This window comes from Panthera uncia, chromosome B1 (genome assembly GCF_023721935.1).
Source record: "Panthera uncia isolate 11264 chromosome B1, Puncia_PCG_1.0, whole genome shotgun sequence".
Classification (NCBI taxonomy): domain Eukaryota; kingdom Metazoa; phylum Chordata; class Mammalia; order Carnivora; family Felidae; genus Panthera; species Panthera uncia.
Genome location: NC_064811.1, coordinates 93,086,043 through 93,109,433, shown reverse-complemented (window position 1 = coordinate 93,109,433; position 23,391 = coordinate 93,086,043). Strand labels below are relative to the sequence as shown.

The 23,391-nt window shown below is 38.5% G+C and overlaps 1 protein-coding gene across 2 annotated transcripts in view; it reads right to left on the bottom strand.

The window, feature by feature from the left end:
* Positions 1–23,391, bottom strand: part of ANK2 (ankyrin 2) — a 254,755-nt gene that overhangs the window by 21,724 nt on the left and 209,640 nt on the right. The window contains exons 30-37 of one of the 2 annotated variants that reach the window (XM_049631065.1): positions 23,172–23,376; positions 19,995–20,091; positions 17,441–17,669; positions 16,511–16,636; positions 13,893–14,015; positions 12,213–12,245; positions 9,990–10,011; positions 933–7,181 (exon numbers count right to left, since the gene is read on the bottom strand). In XM_049631065.1, coding sequence (XP_049487022.1) covers positions 933–7,181; positions 9,990–10,011; positions 12,213–12,245; positions 13,893–14,015; positions 16,511–16,636; positions 17,441–17,669; positions 19,995–20,091; positions 23,172–23,376 — 7,084 coding nt within the window. The remainder of the gene's footprint in view (positions 1–932; positions 7,182–9,989; positions 10,012–12,212; positions 12,246–13,892; positions 14,016–16,510; positions 16,637–17,440; positions 17,670–19,994; positions 20,092–23,171; positions 23,377–23,391) is intronic. The other variant, XM_049631064.1, reaches the window with a different exon arrangement.

Sequence of the window (23,391 nt, the reverse complement as noted above, 5' to 3'; positions counted from 1 at the left end):
ATATATATATATATATATATATATATATATATATATATATATATATAGTACTTCCACAAATTGTAATTTTCCCATTCATTTTTTAACCTCAATTAATTAACGGGCAGCATTTTAGGCATCATGACATTTTCTCATAACACAAACTTAAGAATAATAGTCTTTATTGTAGAGATACTGGAAGACCAGAGGCTACTTCTCAAAGCCATCTATGGTTTCCTTTTTTATAATTCAAAGGGCCATCATCCTCTCTCACAGTCACTTAAATCATGCAAAGTTTGAGTTTTTGTTGTCTGCTTTATCTGATAAGAGTAGATTCTTCATTCACCTACTACTAAAACAAAAAGTACATTTTTACCTTATATTTGTTTGCTTAAAGTGTTTACCAATGGTATCTGAAATCCAACCTTTTGAATCAAAAACAGATCCACAACAACTGGAATTTTGGGGTAATGTGAAATCTTCTTGGGCAAATGGCTTCCTAATGATTATAGAATTATTAAGTACAGATTATTTTAAAGTATTTAAGGGTAAGAAGAAAAAGCAACGAATCCTTACCATATGAAACAAACCCCAATATATTCATGTGCAAAAGCCAAAGTGCTTAATTTGAGGCTAAGCCTGGGACTTCAGAGCAACAAAACTCAAAGCTTGCATGGCCTCACGTGCAGCGGCTCGAGAAAGGCAAGATCACCATTGCCTGTTTATCATGTTTATGTTTTCCATAAGCATTCTCATTACTCAATCTTGAGATTGTTTTCATAGACAAAAGTACACAGAGAAAGCACAAAACACAAAGGGCTTACACAAACGCAGTAACCACTACAGAAAGCTTAAAGAAAATGAGACACAAATCACCAAATAAAAGATATACAAAAAACTATATAAAATTTATGACATGCGTAGCACAGGGAATCCCAGTGGCTGGCAAATACCTTCAGCATGGTCATGGCCATTTTCATCAGGGATGCGTTCAATCAGAGTCTCAATGGACTCATCCCAAATGGGCCTTGTGTCAAAGATGTCCTCAGGAATTGAATGCTCGTTCTCAACAGGTGGCAGATTTTCAATTACTGAAACTTCCAGGGCACTACTACTTTCATCATCTGACACTAATTCTTGTTCCCTTTCTGACTGGGTAAGTCTGTCTACTAACTTTGAAGCCTCGTCACTAATCTCCTCAAAGAATTCTATGGAGTTCCTATAAAGGTCAAAGAAATGCTCCTTACTTTCTTTTGTGGGGCTCACGGCCCCCTTGCAGGAAGATGTGGTGCTTTTGCTCTTAACTGGCAATCGGGATGTAAATATCTTTGGTCTTGCGGCCCCCTCTTCTGATTCTAACTCAAGCTCCTCTGCCCTCTCTCTGCTTTCTGTTTCTGCCTCAGTGTAACTTTCAGTTTTTACTGGACATTTGGTCTTTGAGTCCAAAGGACTGGCATCAGATTCAGATTTGCTTCTACTATCTGGTGCTCTGCTTGTCATGTCCTGACCCTGAGGAGCCACTGTTTTCTGGAGACATGAATCTAGATGCGAAAGCTGCTGCTCTACTCTTTGGACAGGTGCTTTCACGGGGATTTTAGACTTTGGTTTCGTTTCATCCTCTTTACTTTCCTCATCCAGGCTGGGTAAAAAATCTTCAGAAAGGGAATTCTCATACTCCACAGATGGAGGCTCTGTGGCTGACGTGGGTATAGTCCTTACAGGAATTTTGGATTTGCTTTCAGTAGAAGGCACATTCTCCATGGGTGCAGTAGGGATTTCAATTACTGATTTCTGTTCCTCTGGGGAAGAATCAGGAGAATCATCATCCCGATCTGAATATACAGACCTAGTAACTGTGGAAAAATCTAACTGAACTTGTATGACTGGTTCAGGGGAGTCATGGCAAGATGTACGTTTCACACTGGACTTAGGAGGCATATCCCCCATATGCATGGTGGGGAGGTCCTTGGCTCCTGCAGAAGGAGCCTCTTCTGTTGATATTTCAGTGGAGGCTGAATTCCCCATGTGGGAGTTAAGTTGAACATCTGAAGCAGGTATTTCCTCTACTTCCTCACTCAGGTCATCTGGAAGTAAGTCTGCTTCATCACTCACTGTTTCTTTTGATTCCGAGAGAGCTAGTGACTCAGCTGATGTCTCCCGTTGTGGGGGCTCAGCCGCAGGACTCCCTTCTTTCATGTCTTCAGAGAGAGTCTCTTCCCTGGATTCTTGCCCAATTTGGAAAAAGTGAAAACTTTCATCTGCATAGGACCTTTTGGTCATATCAATGGCACCACTTCGGGTCATCTCAAACAATTTTCCTTCCTGAAAGAGAAATGGATTTTGCTCACTGGTTGGAGTCCCCTCTTCAGTTGGGGTCCTTGCAGGAGTGGTGTCAGGGGTGGTGCCCTGTGACTGTCTGTCTACCATCAAACCAAATATCTTCTGCTCTTCCTCTTTCACTCGAGCTTCAAAGGCTTCATCATCCTCACGGATTTCACTCCAGGAATCAGAATCCACATCGGTTTTTGTGATGATGACTTTGCTAATTTGTTCACCAACGACTGCTGCTGTATTTGGTATAGAAGGCTCTAAAGATGAGGGGCCTTTCTCTGATTGCGGTTCCCACAAGGTGCTTTCTTGTTTGGATTCTTTTTCCATATTTTGGTTCTCAAAATTAGATTCTTCACTTGAAATAGTTCCACTGGAGGAGCTTGTTACCACTACATCTTCGACAGAGGATTTGATGGGAACAGAATACACTTCAGAAGAGTGAAAACTTGTGTGTCCTGCATCTGTTTGGGTTTTGCTTTCTTCACTGGAGAAAAAAGATTGGGAAGGAACATTTTCATAAGGGCTTATTATTTGAGGATCGTAGATTTCATCAGTCTCAGCTGGGTCAGACACAGGAACATCCATGGACAATTTATCGGTTTGAGTAGTAATCGACGAGTCTTGAGTGGAATAGTCCTTTGGTGAGTTCTCAAATTCTTGGTCAGTTTTGGTGTCTTCCATTTTTGAAGAAGATGGAGAGGCGATGTCTTCATCTAATTCTTTTCCTTCAGATGCTGGACAATGAGGAAAAGAGGACAAAGATGAAGAGCTTTCACTGGGGTAATCTACTTGTAGAGATTCCACTCTAGAAACATTAAGCTCTTCTCCTTCTGTGTTTTTGTCATCAGTGTCTTGGAGAGGTAATGATTCTTTATGGATAACTAGCTGCTCATTGATTTCTCCTCCAGTGGGGCTGCGGAGACCTGAAGATACAGGAGTTACTGAGCCGCTAGGACTCCCAGCCTCACACCCACGGCCATCACAGACTTCTGGTTGATCAGCACATCTGTTCAGATCATAAGATGTATCTGGGCCACTGGAAGAAATGGTATGACTGTCTTCAGGTATGTGGGGTTCATGATCTTTTTCTTCCTCTGATTTACCTGATTCTTCCTGAGTATCTTCATTCATCTTGAAAGTATATTGTTTGGAAACAATAGGTTGAAACTGTACTTCTTCAGGACTAGAATTGGAGTCTATGCTGGATGGAAGTGGGGAAGGAGGCTGCACTCGAATAACTGGCTCTGGTATGAGGCCTGAGTCAGCACCTTGTTTCAGCTGTGCCAATTCAGGTTCACTTTCTGAGGAGGAAGAGGCCTTTCTGCTCTCTGATGTTACTACCACAGGGACATTGCTTTCATCCTCTACACTCTCCATATGTTTTGGTTCATCCACACCTGCTAAACAGTCAGCATCTGGGTCAGAGGATGAAGAAGATTCTTCTTGCTTGGGTTCTTTTCTGTAGTCCCTTTTCTGCTTTGCTTCTTGTTCAAGTTCATCAAATGTTTTGACTTTGGTTACCATTTTAAACATTTCCTCTTCAGGTGTGAATCTCTTTTTCTCCCCATTTTCCAAGTCATCCTCCTCTGCACATTCATGAATTACAGCTGGTTTGGGTGTGCTTGTATCTGTGGCTTTGGGTGTAACCTCATAGCTAATTTCTTCAGAGCTGGGGGTGTCAGGAGAAAGGGGGCTCTTCCCTGAGCTCTCTACCAGTGATGTCTGCTCAAGACTGTCGTCTTCAGCACTGCCGTCTGGGTCTCGGAGCAGCCGGGACCGCATCGAGGCCACTTCCGTGAAGATTTCTGTTTTGGCTACGGCTGCAGGAAGAGGAAAGTGACTTGGGAGAACTCCAGCCTTCATCTTTGGTTCCACAGGACTGCTTTCAAGAGAGTCACGGCAAGGGGATTCTTTCAGAGGACTTGGCTCCAGAGAATCTGGAGTTTTGTGTGAGGAGTTATCCTCTAGCACAGGGCTGGCTTCCAGGGAGTCTCTGTGGCTCACTGCAAATGATTCATCAGCACCAGGGCTGAGGACCTCACTACCTCGGCTAGGGAGTGCAAGTTCTAACCCTTGGGGACTTCTAGCTACTCCCTGGGGCTTTGATTCAGCCCCTGTGCCTGTCTTTACAGAAGCATCAGGCAGTGGAGAGGACTTGGTCTCATCTGAGGGCTCGGTGGTTGTGGATTTCTGAGCTTCAGTATCAGTTTGTGTCTTGTGGGCTGAACCACCATATGTAAGTTGACCCTCATCAGAGGATGCTTCCTCAGGCAATTCTTTGGGTGTTTCTTTTGCTAACACACTACAGCTGCCAAGGGAATCATCTTCTTGTTTGGGGCGTGTGTCTTTGGAAGGCTCTAGGGTGGTCTCCTTCAGCAAACACTCAGCTGAGGGCTCTGTGCCTTCAGTGACTAGAGCACCTTGCTCTTCAGAACCATCAGTAATGTCTTTTATTGAGGGATGTTCTTTTTCAGAACGAATTTCTGTTGGTGCTTCTAACTTGGTAGGTTCGCTTATTTCCCCAATTTGCTCCTCATTTTTCTTTGGTGAGAAAGAAAGGCTTTCTGGGCTTGTCTCAGGGGTCTCTGCTAGGCCCTCGTGCTTGTAGCTTTCTTCTGAACTAATCTGAGGGGTCCCTTCCATCAGGCTGCCACATGGAGAACCTGCCACCCCTTCAGGCTTTAGGCTCTCAGAACTGCCATCCAAAGCACCACTTTGTAAAGACAGAGCTGGAAGAAATTCATCTTTCATGTAATCTAGTGGAAATGTTGTATTGAAAGGACTAGTGAGCACTTGGTCTAGGTGAAGCTGTACTTCTTCAGTCTCCTCACTCATTCGGAACTGTTGGTATTTGTCATTGTCTTCCAATTCTTGCTTAATGACATCAGAAAAGTCAGTGGAGGTCTTCCTGTCTGGGCTGATCTGGAGATCCAGGTCTCCCTGTTCATCAGCCAGCTTTTCTTTGGGGACTTTGCTCTCTTTATGGCTTTCTTCTTCTGGTGCTGACTGAACAGGTTCAGGTGTTTTGTGGCCAAGAAGTTTCTCCTTCTCTACAGCTACCTCTTCTCTCTTAAGCCCTATGGAGGAAGCACGGACCACTCTTTTGGATTCGGTAACTCCCGTTACCACAAATCTCTGACCTCGTTTGACTGTGTGACTCTCTGTTTTCTGTGTTTCTCTCTGGGTTGGCATCTGCCCCTTTTCTTTTTCTACCCGAACTTTGCCTTTTTCTTGTGGCTGCTTTTGTTTTGCGGATTTGTGCTCAAAGAGTCCAGTCTTATGTTTAGATGGGTCCTGACCTGACTGGAAAGCCTTCATCAACTCCCGAACAGACATGGTCTCCTCGATTCTTTCTGTTTTTGAGGTGGGGGATACAGGTGGTTGCTTTTCTGTTTTCCCAGAAGGCGACACAGGCAAGTGTTTCTCAGTTTTCCCAGAGGTTGATACAGGTGGATGCTTTTCCATTCTTCCAGCTGGTGATACAGGCAAGCGTTTTTCTGTTCTCCCGGGTGATACTGGGGCATGTTTCTCTGTTCTCCCAGAAGGCGATACAGGTGGGCGTTTGTCCATTTTACCTGAAGGTGAAACAGGTGGGTGTCTCTCTGTTTTTGTAGATGACACAGGGGAGTGTCTTTCAGTTTTTGTCGAGGGTGACACAGGTGAGTGTTTCTCAGTTTTACTTGATGATGACACAGGTGAGTGCCTTTCAGTTTTTGCAGAGGGAGACACAGGGGAGTGTTTCTCAGTTTTACTTGATGGTGATATTGGAGGATGCCTTTCAGTTTTTGTAGAGGCAGAAAGAGAAGAGTGTCTTTCTGTTTTAGAAGAGGGTGATGCTGGTCCATGCCTCTCTGACTTCGGAGAGGGTGATACAGCTGGATGTGTCCTGTGGGTTATCTTTTTTGGCACATCCTCTTTGCCTTTGACGCGGACAGGCAACTTGCTTCGACCTTTTTGTTCATCTTCCACTCGTTTCTGAAGGGCCTTTACTTTGTCCTTTATGGAACCAATGGGAGTCTCTTCTATCAAAGGTGAAGTGGCCTTTACGGTGGGAAGAGGCTCAGGGGCTAAACCGGTGTCTTCATCTAATGACTCTTCGGAACTACATTTTTTAAGTTCACTTTTTTCTGTACTACCTTGTACGCTTTCCTCTTTTTGTTTCTGTTTTTCTTTTAATTTCCTTCTCACTGGCTTCTTTATGCCCAGGCTTGGTTTGTGTTGTTTCTGTGCACTCTGTGTCTCACCGGAGGGTGTGTCTTTCCCTTCATTTTCAGAGCCCCTGCCCACAGCCAGGGCCTCACATTTCTCCCCTGCTATCTCTTGAGCTGTCTGCTGTTTCTTTTCATGAGGAGACACATACGACTTTAGATCCTCAGTAAGGTAGTTCACTAGCCCAGTTGAGTCTTTCTCTACTTTTACGTCACCCTCTTTATCTATCCTAACTTCTACACACGGGTATTCGGTGATTTCTAAGGGTGCCTTTAGCTTAGCCTCCTCTATTTCCTTATCACTGACAATTACCCATTCCTCTTCCACTAATTCTCTCTCCGACTGAGACCTCGGCACACTGCCTTCATCTCTCGTGCAGGTTCCACTTCTCAGGATTTCATTCACTTTCTCTAAGTCCTCTTTAACTCTTTCAACAATTTCAAAAGGCTCTCCTGGCTCTTCCTCAGCAGCCTTCACCAGCTCCTTCACTTTGATAGAACCTGCCCTATCAGACACATCTGTGGTCAAGATGGCGGTCATTTTGATCAAATCTTGTTTCATCTCAGAAACTTCAGAGAGCAAGTCCGGACTGGCTAGGACAGGAACTTCATTAACCAGATGACTTTTCAGGACAGATGTTTCTGTAGATTCTGTCTCATCATCTTTGATGTGAATGAAAAACATTGAAAGTAAAATGGAAATCAAAAAATATATTGGCAAATGTAATCAGGACTGAAACAACACAGTGTCTTTTCCTGTTGTGGCGGGAGGGACAACAAAATGGGCTGGGAATGGTGGATCCACAAGGTCTCAGGATACAAAAGCAAAGCAAGGCTAACGGAAAAAAAAACTGAAAAGGAAAAATGAGCAGGAAATAACTTGCTTAATTTTCTCACTTGTAGCACATTCACACATACAACAAAGCTGTAACAAATAGCCAAGACAGACACACACACACACACACACACACACACACACCATCACAGATCACAACAAAGAACGAACGCAGTGAAATTACACAGAGGTATCTCAAGATTGTTCAGATGTTACAGATCAATGTTGAAAAAAATATAAACATGGGAAAAAAAGGAAAAAAGCATTAGAAATTGCAGAAAGTTGATTTCCTCTAGGAGAAAGCCAGTAGTAGCAAACTCAGAATGCCTTCTAATGATGTATATGTGTTTTTTAATCATATAAAAAATCTGGAATTCAGTATGTTTTGTTCTGCCAATATACAATGACTATATTGAAGATGTCTGAATCAGCTGCAAACCGGCATTTCATCTAAGGGAAATTCACACCTAACAATGAAACAAATGGTCTGGTGCTAAGAGGCATGGTCCTTTCCTTGGAGCAACCTCCTGGTTTAGACACATAATGGACAGACCAAGGAGGGAAAAAAGGAAAGGAAAGGAAAACAAGAAAACAACCAAACAACAACTGTGATTAAACATATATGTGAGTCCAAAGTTAAAATGTGATGCATGGCAATCCAAATCAGAGACAGTCACACAGGACACACGCACAGTTTATGTAAGCCAAGTTATTTCCATGCAAAGCAAAGGTGGAGGAAAACTGGTGGCCAAGGTGGCCTTGCTGAAATGCACGGGCAGGAGGATGGGTTGGAAATTAGAACAAGTGTGTAAAACGTTACTGTGGTGAGGCGTATTTAATTCCACACAAGTCTGTACCTAAGGCGCTGAGTGTCTTATATTTGAGGTATAGGTAGTGGGGACCTGCACCCATTCACAGCAAAAAAGGAAAACTCACACTCGTTTAGGATTTGCTCTTGAAAAGAACTGGGAAAGTGTCTCTTCAATAGAACCCTTCTTTAGAGATAATTTTACACCTAGATGAAGATCATTTAATGATTGTCTTTAAACTAAAAGAAAACCAAACACGAGTCTACATTTAAGCTTTAAAATATATTTATAACACCTAGAATCTGGGTCATCATAGCAACACAGTAACTTTTTTTTCTTTTTTAAATGACTCAGCGGTGGGGGGCGGGGGGGGGGGATTGTATTAAATTTTAACTTCTACCAGCTAGCATTCAAGGAACAAAAGAAAGGCCATTTAAATAAACCTAGTAGCCCTGAAGAAGAAAGCAAGATAATAAAACAAAATCTCTTTTTAAGAAAAGGAGTTAATTAATGCAATAATAATGTCACTTTTTTAACAAATAAAAGTGCCTTGAGAGAATCAGTACTTGTTGAGGAGACATACTCTGTGAATATGCATATATAATGATATATTAAAATAATTTATATTGATGTAAATTTATTCAAGTATAAGCCAATGAAAACATTCAGAATTTCAAATAATCTAGTCCTGAATGTCAATTTAATATAAGAGCAAAGAGACTCAATCAAAAGTATTCCAATAACTTAGTTGTAATTTACATTGTACTAAGTCTTCAAAAAAAAAACAAAACAAAACCAAAAAACCCCAAAAAAACCCCAGATCATTGCACAGGGTCAGATGACCATATCTAGTGGTCATTAAACATGGTTCTATGTTTCCTCCTTTTGGAATTAGCACCCTGAAATACAGTGAATAAAAATGAATTTTTAAATGAATAAACGTTAAAAATTGGTATTTTTTTCCCTAAACCATTTGGGGCATAAAAACAAAAAAGAAACCTGAAAAATTCAACTTTTTCCACACAAGAAGCCAGAAACAGGCCAAAACACTAAACTGTTAATGGATTGCTACAAACCCGAAACGAGTTCTAAGACAGCTCTCTTAAGGTCTGTGAAAACCAGTTGTGTCTGTACTAAATTATGTTTGGGATTTGCACCATTATTTAAAGTTACCCCTATAATGGCACACTGTTGTGATTAATAATTTCATCCAGGAGTTTTTGATCTTTGCATTCTTCGTTCTTTTTTTTTCTTCCCCAGAAAGTTTTCACAAAAGTCCGTTAGACCTCAGCCCTAAAGAAGTCAGTTACACTTCACCACAGTAAGAGGTGCTAGGTGGTGGGGGTGGGGGGAGGGTTAGCTTTAGCTGAGAACTATTAAGACAGTATCACTTTTGCAGGTGTAGCCTACAAAAATAATGAGCCCTCTGCCCAAGTCAGTGTTGCTTGATATAAAAAGTGATACTGTCATGTCAGTGCTTAAAAAAAAAAAAATGAGATGACAATGTTATGCTAACAAATGGACAAAAACGGTAGGGTGGGTTTCTAAACAAGCATAACAGCAGTAGCAGGGTTAACAGGGGTATCAAAAGAAAGTGAATGCTTAGATGAATAATAATTGCATTTTACTGCTAATTAGCTCATTAAGATATTTTTGTAATTTAACTGGCCAAGCTGCTTTTCTAAATATACATTAATGATTAATAAGGACAATATAAAAATATAATAATTATAGTGGTTAGTAATGGCAACTAGCTTTCATCTTAATTCATGCTTCTCTTTATTGTAGCCAGCTTTCAAACAAATTCAATTTTATTTAAAATCTTACTTTTTTCTGATGTCATATCGATCTGAAAGAAAAGATACACAAATTGAATGGTTACAAATTGCATCTTGTTTCACAGCCCCTGATGTGCAAGTAAGCTCCTATTGATAATCACAGCCATGGGGAGACACCATAAACCAGAGGAAGGTCAGAGTAATTTGCTACAGTTCTTCCTGAGAGTCTCCTGGATTCTTAACATAACTTTGAAAAAACAAATCTCCTTTCTAGGCACTATAGGTGGAAAGTACTTTTTAACATGTCATTCCTAGGAAGATGTGATCCAGGGTGTGTTTGATGTTAGAAATACATATTTATTAGGTGAAGGGCCAGGAAAAGTGCAAAATAGGGGTTAGACAGTAAGTGTCAATTTAGTTGTGAAAAAGAAGGAAAGAACAAAGAGCATGCCAGGTAATACATTCTACAGAAGTAGTTTCAGTATCATTAATTACAAGCCAAAATTCCAAATCCTGAAAAGGATCCAGGAAACTGGATCTACTGCCCTGAACAGTTCCTGAGAATACTCAATAGAGAAATCATAAACCTAACACAAGAAACTCACTTAAACACAGCAAAAATGGTTTGAGGGGCACCTGGGTGGCTCAGTCGGTTAAATGTCCAACTTCGGCTCAGGTCATGATCTCACAGTTTGTGGGGTCAAGCCCCACGTCAGGCTCTGAGCCATCAGCCCGGAGTTGAGCTGAGCCTGGAGCCTGCTTCAGATGCTGTGTCTCCCTCTCTCTCTGCCCCTCCCCCACTTGGGCGCGCGCATGTGCACGCTCTCTCTCTCCCTCTCTCTCTCTCTCCCAAATAAATGTTAAAAAAAAAATGGTTTTAAAACTGCATTGCTCTTCTAAGAAGGTGTGTAGGTCCAATTTTGAACAGCTCTGGTGATAGAAGCACCAAGTGCAGGAGGGAAACGGAATATGTGAGCCAAAAGAGTGACTCTCCAGTTGAGGGAAAGGATGACATCAGTCTTGTTGCAGTGTACTATGTATATGGTTACACATGGTGGGACCATGAGTCTATAATCACCCCTCTTGTCCTGCTCCACTGCCAGAGTAGGAGGAAAAGTGAATTCAGGGGGATCCTCTGCACTGAAAAGGCCTTACATTTTGGGCTGGTGAGTACAAGAGTATTTATTATATTTTTCTTTATGTTTTTGTATTCCAAATCCATCAGACTAACATTAAAAATATAAAACTAGTATTATTGAAAACATTTATGTGCAATTATTAACAACTGCATTTGTCTATCTTAGAAACAGGAACCAGCATGTAAATAGGAAAGGAGAAGGTATTTCCCAATGATTTCTTTCATTTCTATGATAATGTTTGGGCACCTTCAAATCTTTATAAGGAAAACAAACACACATGTGCCTGAAGAGGTCTAATTCAAATGGTTCTTTATTCAAGGTAACCTCTCTAAGACTCGCTTTCTTCACCTATGATATAGCATCTATGATACGACAGCACAGCCCTCACAGGGCAATTGTGAGACATTAGTGCTAATGAGGTACGTGGAGCACTTAATAAAGAATCTACTTTATGAGAAATGCTCACTAGTAGAGATCTGCATTATAATATTATAGGCTAATGGTTGAGCTATACACTCAAAACTTATAGTTTTTGGTCTCAGTGGTTCTCAAACTTTGTGGTCCTAAGGCTCCTTTACACTCCTAAAAAGGGACTGAGAACCTTGAAGAACTTCTGTTTATGTTTGATATACACAAGTAAATATCTGTTTCATGCATTAAAACTGAGAAAATGCTAGAACCCAAATATACACAAGCAATATGCCAGAGTCAGAGTGATGATATCATCATATGTAATGCAGTCCCCCCGGAAGACTCCTCCACAGCTTGTGGAGATATGGGAAATAAAAGGCAAATAATGTCTCAGTAGCATTAAAAACAAGTTTTGACCCCCAGACACCTCCAGATCAACCTTTGAGAAATGAAATAATAGTCTGACCTTCAGTAGTTGGTAGGGAAACATATATTACTGCACAGAGACAGGGTAACAATTTACAGGGGAACACTTTACTATTCTTTGAATTGAGTCTACGAGATGAGATGAGAAGACAGAGGCTCAGAGAGGTTAAGAAAAACCGTGACCCTTCAATTACTAACAACTGTATAACCCTTCTTAGAGCACAGGTTAACTACATGTTCTTCTTAATGGTTAGAGCAAATACAGCCATCAACAAGCAACAGTGTCATATAATTACCTCTTCCTCCTGTTCTTGATCTGACTCTGATTCCTTGCCGCCCCAAGATGCCATGCAAGATAGAAAAAAGAGCAGAAAGAGTAGACAGGATTTAGAAGAAAAGAAAAGATTAAATATGTTGCCAACAAACATCAACAGGCAAGCATACAGACAGCATACTTTTTTTTTTTTTTTCTAAGAGCTTATAGAAGACAGGCACAAAAATTTTAAAAAGGATTGATTTAAATGCCAAAGTCTGTAGATTCAAGAGGCAAAAGAACCAACATTATATTCTAATTTATTAGTCAAAGGAACTAAAATTATAAATATATTCATTTCAGATACTAGGTTACTAGCAGCCTTAAGGCTTGACATTTAATGGATTTGATGCCGATGTCTACAGAAATGATGATGAATATCCCAGTCATTACAGATGCTGGCTGAAAATCTTAAAAGCCACAAAAAAACATACGGTGAATATATTTTGCATATACAGGTAATATTTAGAAGTTCTATTATAATAAGGAACTACTAAATTCTAAAGTATATCTGAAGTGTACAATGTCGGCATTATTTTCTTTTTTGCTTTGAGCTGCTAAATGGAAAGCTGTCCTGGACCATCACAGCATTAATAATATGTACTGACTTAGAAATATAGTGTAACAATACAGCAAATTCTTTCTTTCATTGCACATTGAAGCTCACTGAAATCGGAGACAAAGTTCATTCATCTTTATATGTCACCCAGGTGGACTGCACAGAAGTATATATGTTGTTATGGTTTTTATATGGCAATCTGTTTCAGTGACTCACAAATCTATAAACTGAAAGTACATTTCGTATCAACTGGAGTGAGATTAGATTATGCTCATTTGGATGGATACACCTATTGCTCTATTCTAACTACTGGAATAACATGTAAGTTTACATGTACAGATAATGTTTCATTTTTATCACAGAATCAGAATTTGCAATATTAAAACATGATGCTATGAGCTTTTCTCTATGTGACTCATCTCTATTTACAAGAACAACTGGTTAAGAAGAATAGACCATCATGGGTTAAAAAGAAGTGTAGAAAATGCTTTTTTTGTGGAGTCAAGATTTAGGGTTTTAAATGTGTTTCTACTTCTCCTCCAAGTCTCACCTGCCACTTCTCACCCTCCACCCCAACCTCTAGTACACACTCTGACGACCTGCTGCAGCCCCCTATAGGCTGCCACATGCGAGCTTTCTATGGAAAAGATACTGGTTAAAATTGTTCTAAGTAATCAAATAAAGTTATCCCCGACATTTAATTCATTCGGTTGTCATTTTCAACTTGATCAGAGTAAGCAAGGAATTCTGTAATGGTGAGAGGTTTAAATAGAAAGTAATATCTGGCGGGGTGCCTGGGCGGCTCAGTCAGTTAAATGTCCTATTCTTGATTTCAGTTCAGGTTGTGATCTCATAGTTGTGAGATCGAGTCCTGTGTCTGGCTCCACACTGAGCGTGGAGGCTGCTTAGAATTCATTCATTCATTCATTCATTCATTCTCTCTCTCTCTCCACCCCCCCAACCCTCAAAATAAATAAATAAACATCTTTTAAAAATGACTGTTATATGTGCTTGCATTCAGTGCTTTTGCTTTTATTTATTTTAAAGGATTTGAAAATTAAATCCTATACAGACTGAAGTGCACTACAGCAGATTTGACAATACCTTTGTATAAATTGGCAGGGTGATGTTTAAGTTGCAAATAGCTTGATGCACCAGGCCTCTTGTGGATTTGGGCTCTTTCATAAATGATAGTCGCCCGCAAGGTTCCTGAGTCGTATCACGTACCTTGAAGGAAAAAGGCATACATGCTTCACCCAGATATGATGTATATAATTTATTTTAATTAGAGGATACTCAAAAGAATCAGGAAGAAATAAATTCATTGATAATGCCAAGGATTTAGAGGTGTTCCTTTCTTTTGCTATTATCATTTAGAATGACTTTAAAAAAATCATTCAGCTTTTAAAAAATTGCTGTAAGATATACATAAAATTTACCACGTCCATTTTTACACTTACCATTTTTAAGTGTTCAATTTAGTGGCATTAAGCACATTCACAAACTTGTGCAATCATCACTACTATGCAGAATTTTCCATGATCCCAAACAGAAACTCTGTACCCATTAAGCAAGAACTCCCCATTCTCCTCTTTTGCCAGCCCTCAGTCACCTCTATTCTACTTTGTGTCTCTATCAGTTTGCCTCTTCCAGGTACCTTGAATGGACAGTTATACAATACAAAGGATAGAGTTATCGTTTTGATTCTAGGTTATTTTACCTAGCGTAATATTTTCAAGGTTCAATCATATTGCAACATATATCAAAGTTTCATTCTTTAAAAAAATTGTGCTAAAATATACATAATATAAAACTTACCATGTCAACCATTTTTACACACACAGTTTTTAGTGGCATTAAATACATTCACGTGGTTGTCCAACCATCACCCCCATGCATCTTTGGAACTTTTTCATCTTCACAAACTGAAACCCTGTTTGCATTAAACAACAGCTTCCCATTCCTCCCTTGCCTCCCTCCCCTGGCAACTACCATCCTGTTTTCTGACTCTATGCACGTGACCACTCTAGGTACCTCATGTAAGTGGAAACATTGAATATTTGTCCCCTTGTGTCTGGCTAATTTCACTTAGGATATATCCTCGAGGTTCCACCATGCTATAACTTATATCAGAATTTCATTCCTTATTATGTGGGTGAATAATATTCCTTTGTATGTATATACCATATTTCATTTATCCATTCACCTGTCAATGGATATTTGGGATGTTTCCACCTTTTGGCTGTTGTGAATAATGCTCTTATGAACACTGCTGTGCAAGTGACTGTTTGAGTCCCTGCTTTCAGTTCTCTTGGGTATACACCATACACCTAGAAGTTGAATTGCTGGACCATATGCTAATCTATGTTTAAATTTTTGAGGAATCATCAAACTGTTTTCCACAGTGGCTGCATCATTTTGTATTCCCACCAGCAATGATCAAGGTTCCAATTTCTCCACATCCTTGCCAACATGTGTTAGTTATTTCATTTTTTAACAATGGCAAACCTAATGGGTACAAAGTGGTATCTCATTGTGGTTTCAATTTGAATTTCCTTAAGCTGTTGAGCATCTTTTCATATGCTTATTGGCCATCCATATAACTTCTTTGGAGAAATGTCTAAGTCCTTTGCTCATTTCTGTATTTGGTTGTTTATAGAATGACTTTTGCACATCAACAATACCAAGTATTAGCTTAGTTATACACCCATTTGTGTTAAATGGATCCATTACCACTCGGCAGTTATAGCTTAACGTGATGATCTACAGAACTTATCTTTAAGCAGGCAAAACAATCAAACCAGAAATGGCACAACAAAAGACTCAGAGGAGATCTGGGGAAAGCTTAATAGATTTTTTAAAAAGTTAAAAGAGGTGTACTGACATATACTTGGAAAATAATAAGGGATTAAAATAAGTCACTGCTGACAAACCGTTTGGAATTAGTAGTCTAAAGTCAGTGTAATAAAAACTGATGGAGACCAGCTTCTATCTTGTGAGGATTGAACATTATTAGGACTTCTAGAACAGTGAAATACACTGAGAAATGAGAAAAAAATGAGTGACTGGAGAAATAGATAACAGAATTATTACTCCTTTTAATTTCATGAATCTCTCCATCACACATTTTTGTCCCTCTTTATAATTGGACTCTAGAATGAAATGTGTGTCCATTAAGGCCAAATTCCTAACTTGGATTAAAATTCTTAAACAGGGACAACAGATTCATGGTGTACTGAAGTGTCTCCATAAATGTTTGCTGGATGAATTTTTGAAAGTATATCCAATTCACAGCTCTATCTGGGATGATTTCTTACTAGATTAAGTGAGATCCTGGGTCCTTTGAGAGCTTCTATTACAAAATATTGTCACTTAGAACTCTTTTGGTCTCCACATTAATGATATTCATGCATCTTTAAAAATTAAGCATAAATATTTAAAAGAAATATAGTAAAAAAGAAGAAAGAGACTTCTTTCAAAATTTGGGAAAAATGGCCAGTTTTTCTAAATAACGAATTGGCTATCTGTCCTAATTCTCAGCCTTATTAATTTGAACCTCAAAAATAAAAGTGTTTGGTTTTAGAGGACTTTAAAGTTTCATAGATATGGTTTAAAAAAATACTGGAAATCATTGAAAAGCAAATATTATCTCCTCCTAAAGGAAATCAAATCCTTACTTGATCTTAAATAAAAGGCATTACAAAATTTCATGTATATATTACCTTGACAAAGAGAGGAAGTCGGTTTTCTTTAAAGGCAAAAAAACTGAATATATGATGTTGGCCACTCTTGGTTAATGGCACCAGGTTGCCAAAACAATCAACATAGATTGGTTTTCCTTCTAGTACCTGATGAAAACAGAAAAATAACATATAGTATAATAGCTATAATTATCACGTGTTATTTACATAAAAAAAGTGGTGATGCTACTTGGACCATGAAAATTCTTAAAATACACATATATAATCTTTAAATTGCTGACTGACATTTTTGTCTTCATCGGGGACAAAGCATGTGTTAGTACCCCCTTCCTCTTCTTACTGGTATAGGAATTACAGGAATCTTCAAATGCATGGTGGCAGTTTTAATGTTTTCATTTCTAATAGTTTCATGTTACCCCTCCAAAACCAATATCTCTTTAAGTCCCACATTTAAATTTCTGACTGGGTAATTTTTGACATCATAATGAATCAGGTTACTTGACTTCAAAATCCAAAGGCCCACTAGTAAAAAAAAAAAAAATCCAAAATAAGAAAAAGTAATGTAGAAAAGTCCTGGATATGGTACTTTCACATTTACACAAAGGATATACTTCCCAACTGCTTTCTTTACTATTAACCAATAATAAGAAACAAGGAAAGATAAAGACATCTAAACTATGACAGTCAGTTATATACTTTACCAATAACTCATAATTTTTCCCAAAATAATCTTCAACAGAGTCCTTTTATCTACTCATACACACTGAGACTGTCCCTATACGCAAACAGGTTAAGAATGGCTGATTTTGGACCTTGACCTTCTAACTAATCAAAATGTGGATTGGTCTTTTTTTTTTTATAGCTCTATTTATTAAATACTATTTTAAATATAATATATTAGTAAGGGTATAAACACCATGTCAATACAAATTATTTTTGTAAATACAGTACCTCTACATCCCTGCTTCTGGCCACCTCAGCAAAATTTTCTTGTTGTTCAAGGGTCTTATCCACCTTATCATCAGTCATGCAGAAACATCTCAACCTGGCTTCAATGGGGTCATGTGACTTGGCAAACACAACAAATTTGGCCATATATGGTACACAGATAATTTCTCTATACACTTGTGATGCAAAGGTAACAGATTCCTGGATTTGCCGACAATCTATCAGCCAGAACCTACAAAAGGAAATAAGGTAAGTTATTTGAAATTTAAAGTACAGCAGCTGAAAAACAACAACAGCAACAACAACAATCCCTTCACTGTGATCAAAACAGTCACTAAATGTTTCTTGGAAAAAGAAGGGAGTGAAGAGGGAGATGATAAGAGAAACTAAAAGGAAAGAAAGAAAGTGAAAGGAAAGGTAGAAAGATGGGAAGGAGCAAGGGAGTTCAGGGGAAGAGAGAAAGATTAGGTGTTTAAAATCAGCTATCAAATGCAGTATTTGTGATTTTCTTCCATAGAGACTCTTCTGAGTATTCAATCTTCTCAACTCTATCTCAGCACTTTAGAATCTTCTAGCATGTGAATTCAGTATCGGACATTATGACAAGTATCTCACTGAATAAGAATTTCTATTTCCTTGATTCCCTTTCCTATTCTTTGTTTCGTTTCCTGAAACTCTTTTCAATAATATCTACACAGCTTTTTTTCATCATTCTTTTCCAGTAACCTCTCCAGACACCAAGGTTGGTAAAACCATTTTAAACAATTTGCTTTTGCTCCAGAACTTCTAAATATTGAATATAATTCATAGAAGAAATTATTTGCTTGTCACCAATTTATGAGTTCTAACCCCAACTAAGTCTGTGACATTGCCTGGCAACTTTCTCCTCGGATATCATTTTATTCAGTTTACTAACTTTGCTAAGCTTTTAGCAAAGCTTAAGCCCCCCCGCCCCTCATCTGAGGCCCTAAGAAAGACAACTTCACTGAAAAAGAGGTCATTGATGGACATTTTCCCAATCCGCTATGTATATGTATACATATACGTATACATATATGTATATGTATATACATATACGTATACATATATGTATATGTATATACATATATGTATACGTATATGTATATGTGTATATGTATACACTTTCAAAGGTTGTTCCACATCCTCTTGCTCTGAAACGTTTCCTCAACAATGATCACCTTCCTCCTCTTGGCTCATTTCCCATAATCTTTCAACATTCCTGAGATTTCCCTATCGTCTTGGCCTCTCTTTTCTTCAAGTTCTTGATCCATCTCTTTTCTTTTTTTACTGGCTTTGGTAAAATATATATAACAGAAAATTTACCATTTTAACCATTTTTAAGTGTAACCATACTTAAGTGTAACCATTAAATACACTTACAATACCAACTGCTTACTCTATCCCACAAGGCCTTCTATAAACAATGCACAATCCAGCATTACTTCTGAATTATAGATTACCTGGATCATTGTTGCAACCCCCCAGGACGCTTTTGCATTCTATCTTGGCATCTTTGCTCATGTTACTCTCTTTTCCACTTTCCCAATCTGCTTATTGGGTTCCTACATGTCTCATGAGTTACCTCTTCTCGGACATCCTCTACGTCCCAACGCAAACACCCTCTGCTGAATTCTTTAGTAACTCTGGTGGACCTCTCATTCAAAACTTGCCATTGTCTTGCATTAGAGGGTAGATGCCTGAGTGGCAGAGCATACTGACAGAGAGCTCGAGACTCAGTAGCTGAACCTGAGGGGCTGAGACTATAAACATGGGCCATCAAACCCAGGTATTGCTGTGCACTGTTACTGAGCTATTCATGAATCTCTATTTTTTCGTTTCCCCACTAAATAGAAATTTAAGTTTTAACCACTCTCAACTTTAGTTTTCTCATCGGTAAAATGGACACAATACCTCTTGTTCTATTTAAGTCACACAGTTGTTGTAGTTGTCAAATTAAATAATTGGGAAAATGCTTAGCAATCCACTGATCCCAATGCAAATGGGAACTAAATAAACTGACTCTTGTGCGCATGACATAAAATTAGATAGCTTCAGCTTTTAAAAGATGTGTGATATGTAAATGAATAAGACATGGGTAATGGGTAAATGTGTTAGAAGGCATAAGGGTCACTGAAACCTCTAAACCACTTAAGCCAGCCATGGCGGGCTTTGTGTTTTTATTATTCTGTTGGAAAAAGTAGTTCAGGCTATTTTTTGACAGCAGGAAATTTATCTTTCCTAAGACCTTTAGGACTGGAAAAATCAGTGGTGGCTGCTAAAACCAAAGTCAAGGTCATACAGTCAAAGCCGACAATCACTTATTTTTCTTAGATTTTAATTTGACTGGTTGTCCTTTGTTATTGTATCATCACTATTATATTTGCTGGCAGGTCTAGTTTAAAATCTGAAAATGCAGATGATCTTTAAAAGCAAACCAAAAAGATGTACTTTTAAAGGATGTAAGAAACTAAATAAAACAAAAGACAATGGGGAGGGGCAATATCATAGTGGGCTTTTCTGGGCTGCATAACCATACCTGGCAGACACATTGGTTGTAAAGGAAACACATTCATTGACAAATGTTAATGGCGTAGTTCCTGTAATATCTTCCCATTGTGCAGGGGTGGTTCCACCTGAAATAATAGGATTGTTTTTAAAAAAAAATTTGGGCAAAACTCCAGACTTTGAATTGTAAAATAAAGTCACTGTGGTTCTGGCTGTGTTCATCTCTTAGTCCCACCCACCCCTCAAAATGACATATTGGAAACATGTCTAAAAATCACATGCTAAAAAATGACACACTGAAAACAAATAGCAGACACCACCTTTCGAGAAACTTAAGGGAAGTTATTTGAATAAATGCCTCAAATTACTTACCAAGTATTCTATGCTCTGACATTCTTTTTGTTTTAATGTTTCAAGTTTTTATTTAAATTCTAGCTAGCATGTAGTATAATATTAGTTTCAGAAGTAGAATTTGGTGATTTATCACTTACATATAACTCCCAGAGCTTACTTAGCACAACAGGTATGTCCTTAATATCCATAGTCTATCCCCTGCCCACCTCCCTCCATCAACCCTCAGTTTGTTCTCTATAGTTAAGATCAGACTAACACTCCGAAGCTTTGATTGTAATTGCTAGGCTTTGAATATATTTTAAATTGTAGCAGTTGATGATGTGAAAAGATACTTTGATCAACCAAGGAGCTGAATACTTTGTTAAGATAATAAAAAATCCAAGTATTCTTTTATTCCTGAACTTCATTTATTTTATTTTATTTTATTTTATTTTATTTTATTTTATTTTATTTTATTTTATTTTATTTTATTTTATTTTATTTTATTTTATTTTAATGTTTTATTTAGTTTTGAGACAGAGAGAGACAGAGCATGAGTAGGAGAGGGGCAGAGAGAGAGAGAGAGACACAGAATCTGAAGCAGGCTCCAGGCTCTGAGCTGTCAGCACAGAGCCCGACGCGGGGCATGACCTGATCTGAAGTCGGCTGCTTAACCGACTGAGCCACCCAGGCGCCCCCATATTTTTTAACTATCATATTTTATTCATATTTTAAGAAATAAAATTACTTGGGGTACCTGGGTGGCTCAGTTGCTTAAACATCCAACTCTTGATTTCAGCTCAGGTCATGATCTCACAGTTTGTGAGTTTGAGCCCTGCTTTGGATTCTCAATCTCTCTGCATTCTTCCCCTACTTCCTCTCTCTCTCTCTCTCTCTCTCTCTCTCTCTCTCTCTCTCAAAAATAAATAAACTTTTAAAAAAAGAAATAAAATTTCTTCTGAATTTGTAGTTAAAGGCTGGTAAAAAAAAAAAAAAAGGTTGGAAGATATTAAGAGCTCAATAAATACTGAAAGGTGGGTGAACACATGAATGAATGCTAAAGAAATGACCTCTATACATAGAAAAATCACCATGGAGGCTGAGGTGAACTTTCATCCTACTGGAAAATTAAGTTGGCATAGATAAGGATGAAAGAGTCTTAAAGCACTGCAAGAGGAATGTATGTTTGAGATGAAGAAAAATTGTGACTCTAAACTTTCTTAAAGAAGGAAATGAGTTATCATAGAAAGTTCATGGAACCTTATTCTAGTAGGCCTCTAAAATATTAATTCTTAGCAGAAGCACATAACAGAGCAAAACACAAAAATCTAAACACTTTCACATATTTTTTAATTAACAAATAAATTTAAGAAAGTGTTTAGGGGTGCCTGGGTGGCTCAGTCGGTTAAGCGTCCGACTTCAACTCAGGTCACGATCTCGCGGTCTGTGAGTTCGAGCCCCGCGTTGGGCTCTGGGCTGATGGCTCAGAGCCTGGAGCCTGCTTCGGATTCTGTGTCTCCCTCTCTCTGCCCCTCCCCCATTCATGCTCTGTCTCTCTCTGTCTCAAAAATAAATAAACGTTAAAAAAAAAGAATTAAAAAAAAAAGAAAGTGTTTAGCATAAACCCATCTGAATAACTAGATTAGGTGGCACCTAGGCCCACGTGGTATCTTCACTGGATCTTCTACAAGGTCAGGGTGTGCCACAGACACTTTTCGGTCTTACTACTTTTGCTTCCATGCCATGAATGTTGCACATTATAGAGAGACTAACTGTATACCCATGGAACAAAAAGTATCAGACTGACACCCAGGAATGCTGGGTGACAACCAGAAATGGGTAATTGGGAAAGAAGTCACACGTGAAGCATGATTTCCTTCTATACTCATTATAGTCTGTGTATCTTAAAATTCTGTCATATTATTAAACTTATGGGGTAAAGTCTCAATGGTTTGCTGTCGTAAGTAGAGGAAAAACACTAATTAGAAGGGGAATTAAGAGAACAAAATAAAAGTGAACATTCCTTTCAATATGGAGGAGAAATGAAAAAAAAAAATTCTAACGATACCTAAACAACCAGGGATGGTTGTTACTCCTACTGACAACAGTATAAATATTTACTGAATGCCAATACCATGTGTTTATTGTTAAATAGGGAAATTAGTCAAATTATGTAGTCTTAACACAGATTATTTGTGTGGGTTTTTTTTTTCTCTTACCCAGTGGTGGTGGTATTTTTAGCAGAGAAAACCAATATTCTGGGAATGTCTTTCGGGAGTGTGATAGTCATCTGAAAGCTACTACAACTTCCAATTGAAAAGGCCAAAATTCAGTTAATGATTAAAAACCTGTACTTTGTTTTTCCAAAGTTAGTTTAATAGATTAATGATAAAGACATATCAGTTCCTAGACAGAAGTGTGAACTACTGGGTATAGTTATTCAAGTGTTTGTTTTTCAGTAGATATAAGATGAGGTCTTCGATGAAGGCTTAAAGCTTGGGAGTAGAGGTATATAAATTTGGGTTTGAATTTCAACTCTGCCAAATATGTATGGTATGATCTCAGGCAAGTTATGGAACTTCACTCGGCCTTGGCTTCCTTTTGCATAAATGGGTTTAACATTTCCTTATGGGTCCACTGTGAAGGTTAAAATGACAATGCATATAAAGTGTCCAATAGTTTGGCATACGAGCTGTATATAAATGTAATAAATATAAGTTCATTTCCTTTAGCTTTCACGTCCCTAATTAGAATGCTTTTCCTGAATTAATGCATATAACCTCACAGGTATCTTATGGCAAAGGTACTGAATATTTACAATGATCTACGTTACTTCTTTTGGAACTTTCTACTAGCATAGTCACAAGTGACTTACCTGTTATGCTGCATAGTAATCTTAAGGTTGGTGCATCTCCCCCAAAACCATTCAACATGACATCACTTGAAGCTTTGGGGACAGGAATGGTCATGGTAATTGGCTTGTGGAATTTTCTTCTTCTAGGTTCCAAAGTGACTATAGGGCTGAAGGTAGCTTTGTTGCCTAGAATCTTCTTAACCAGCTCACTGTGCATAGGTTGAGCCTTTTCAAAGAAAAA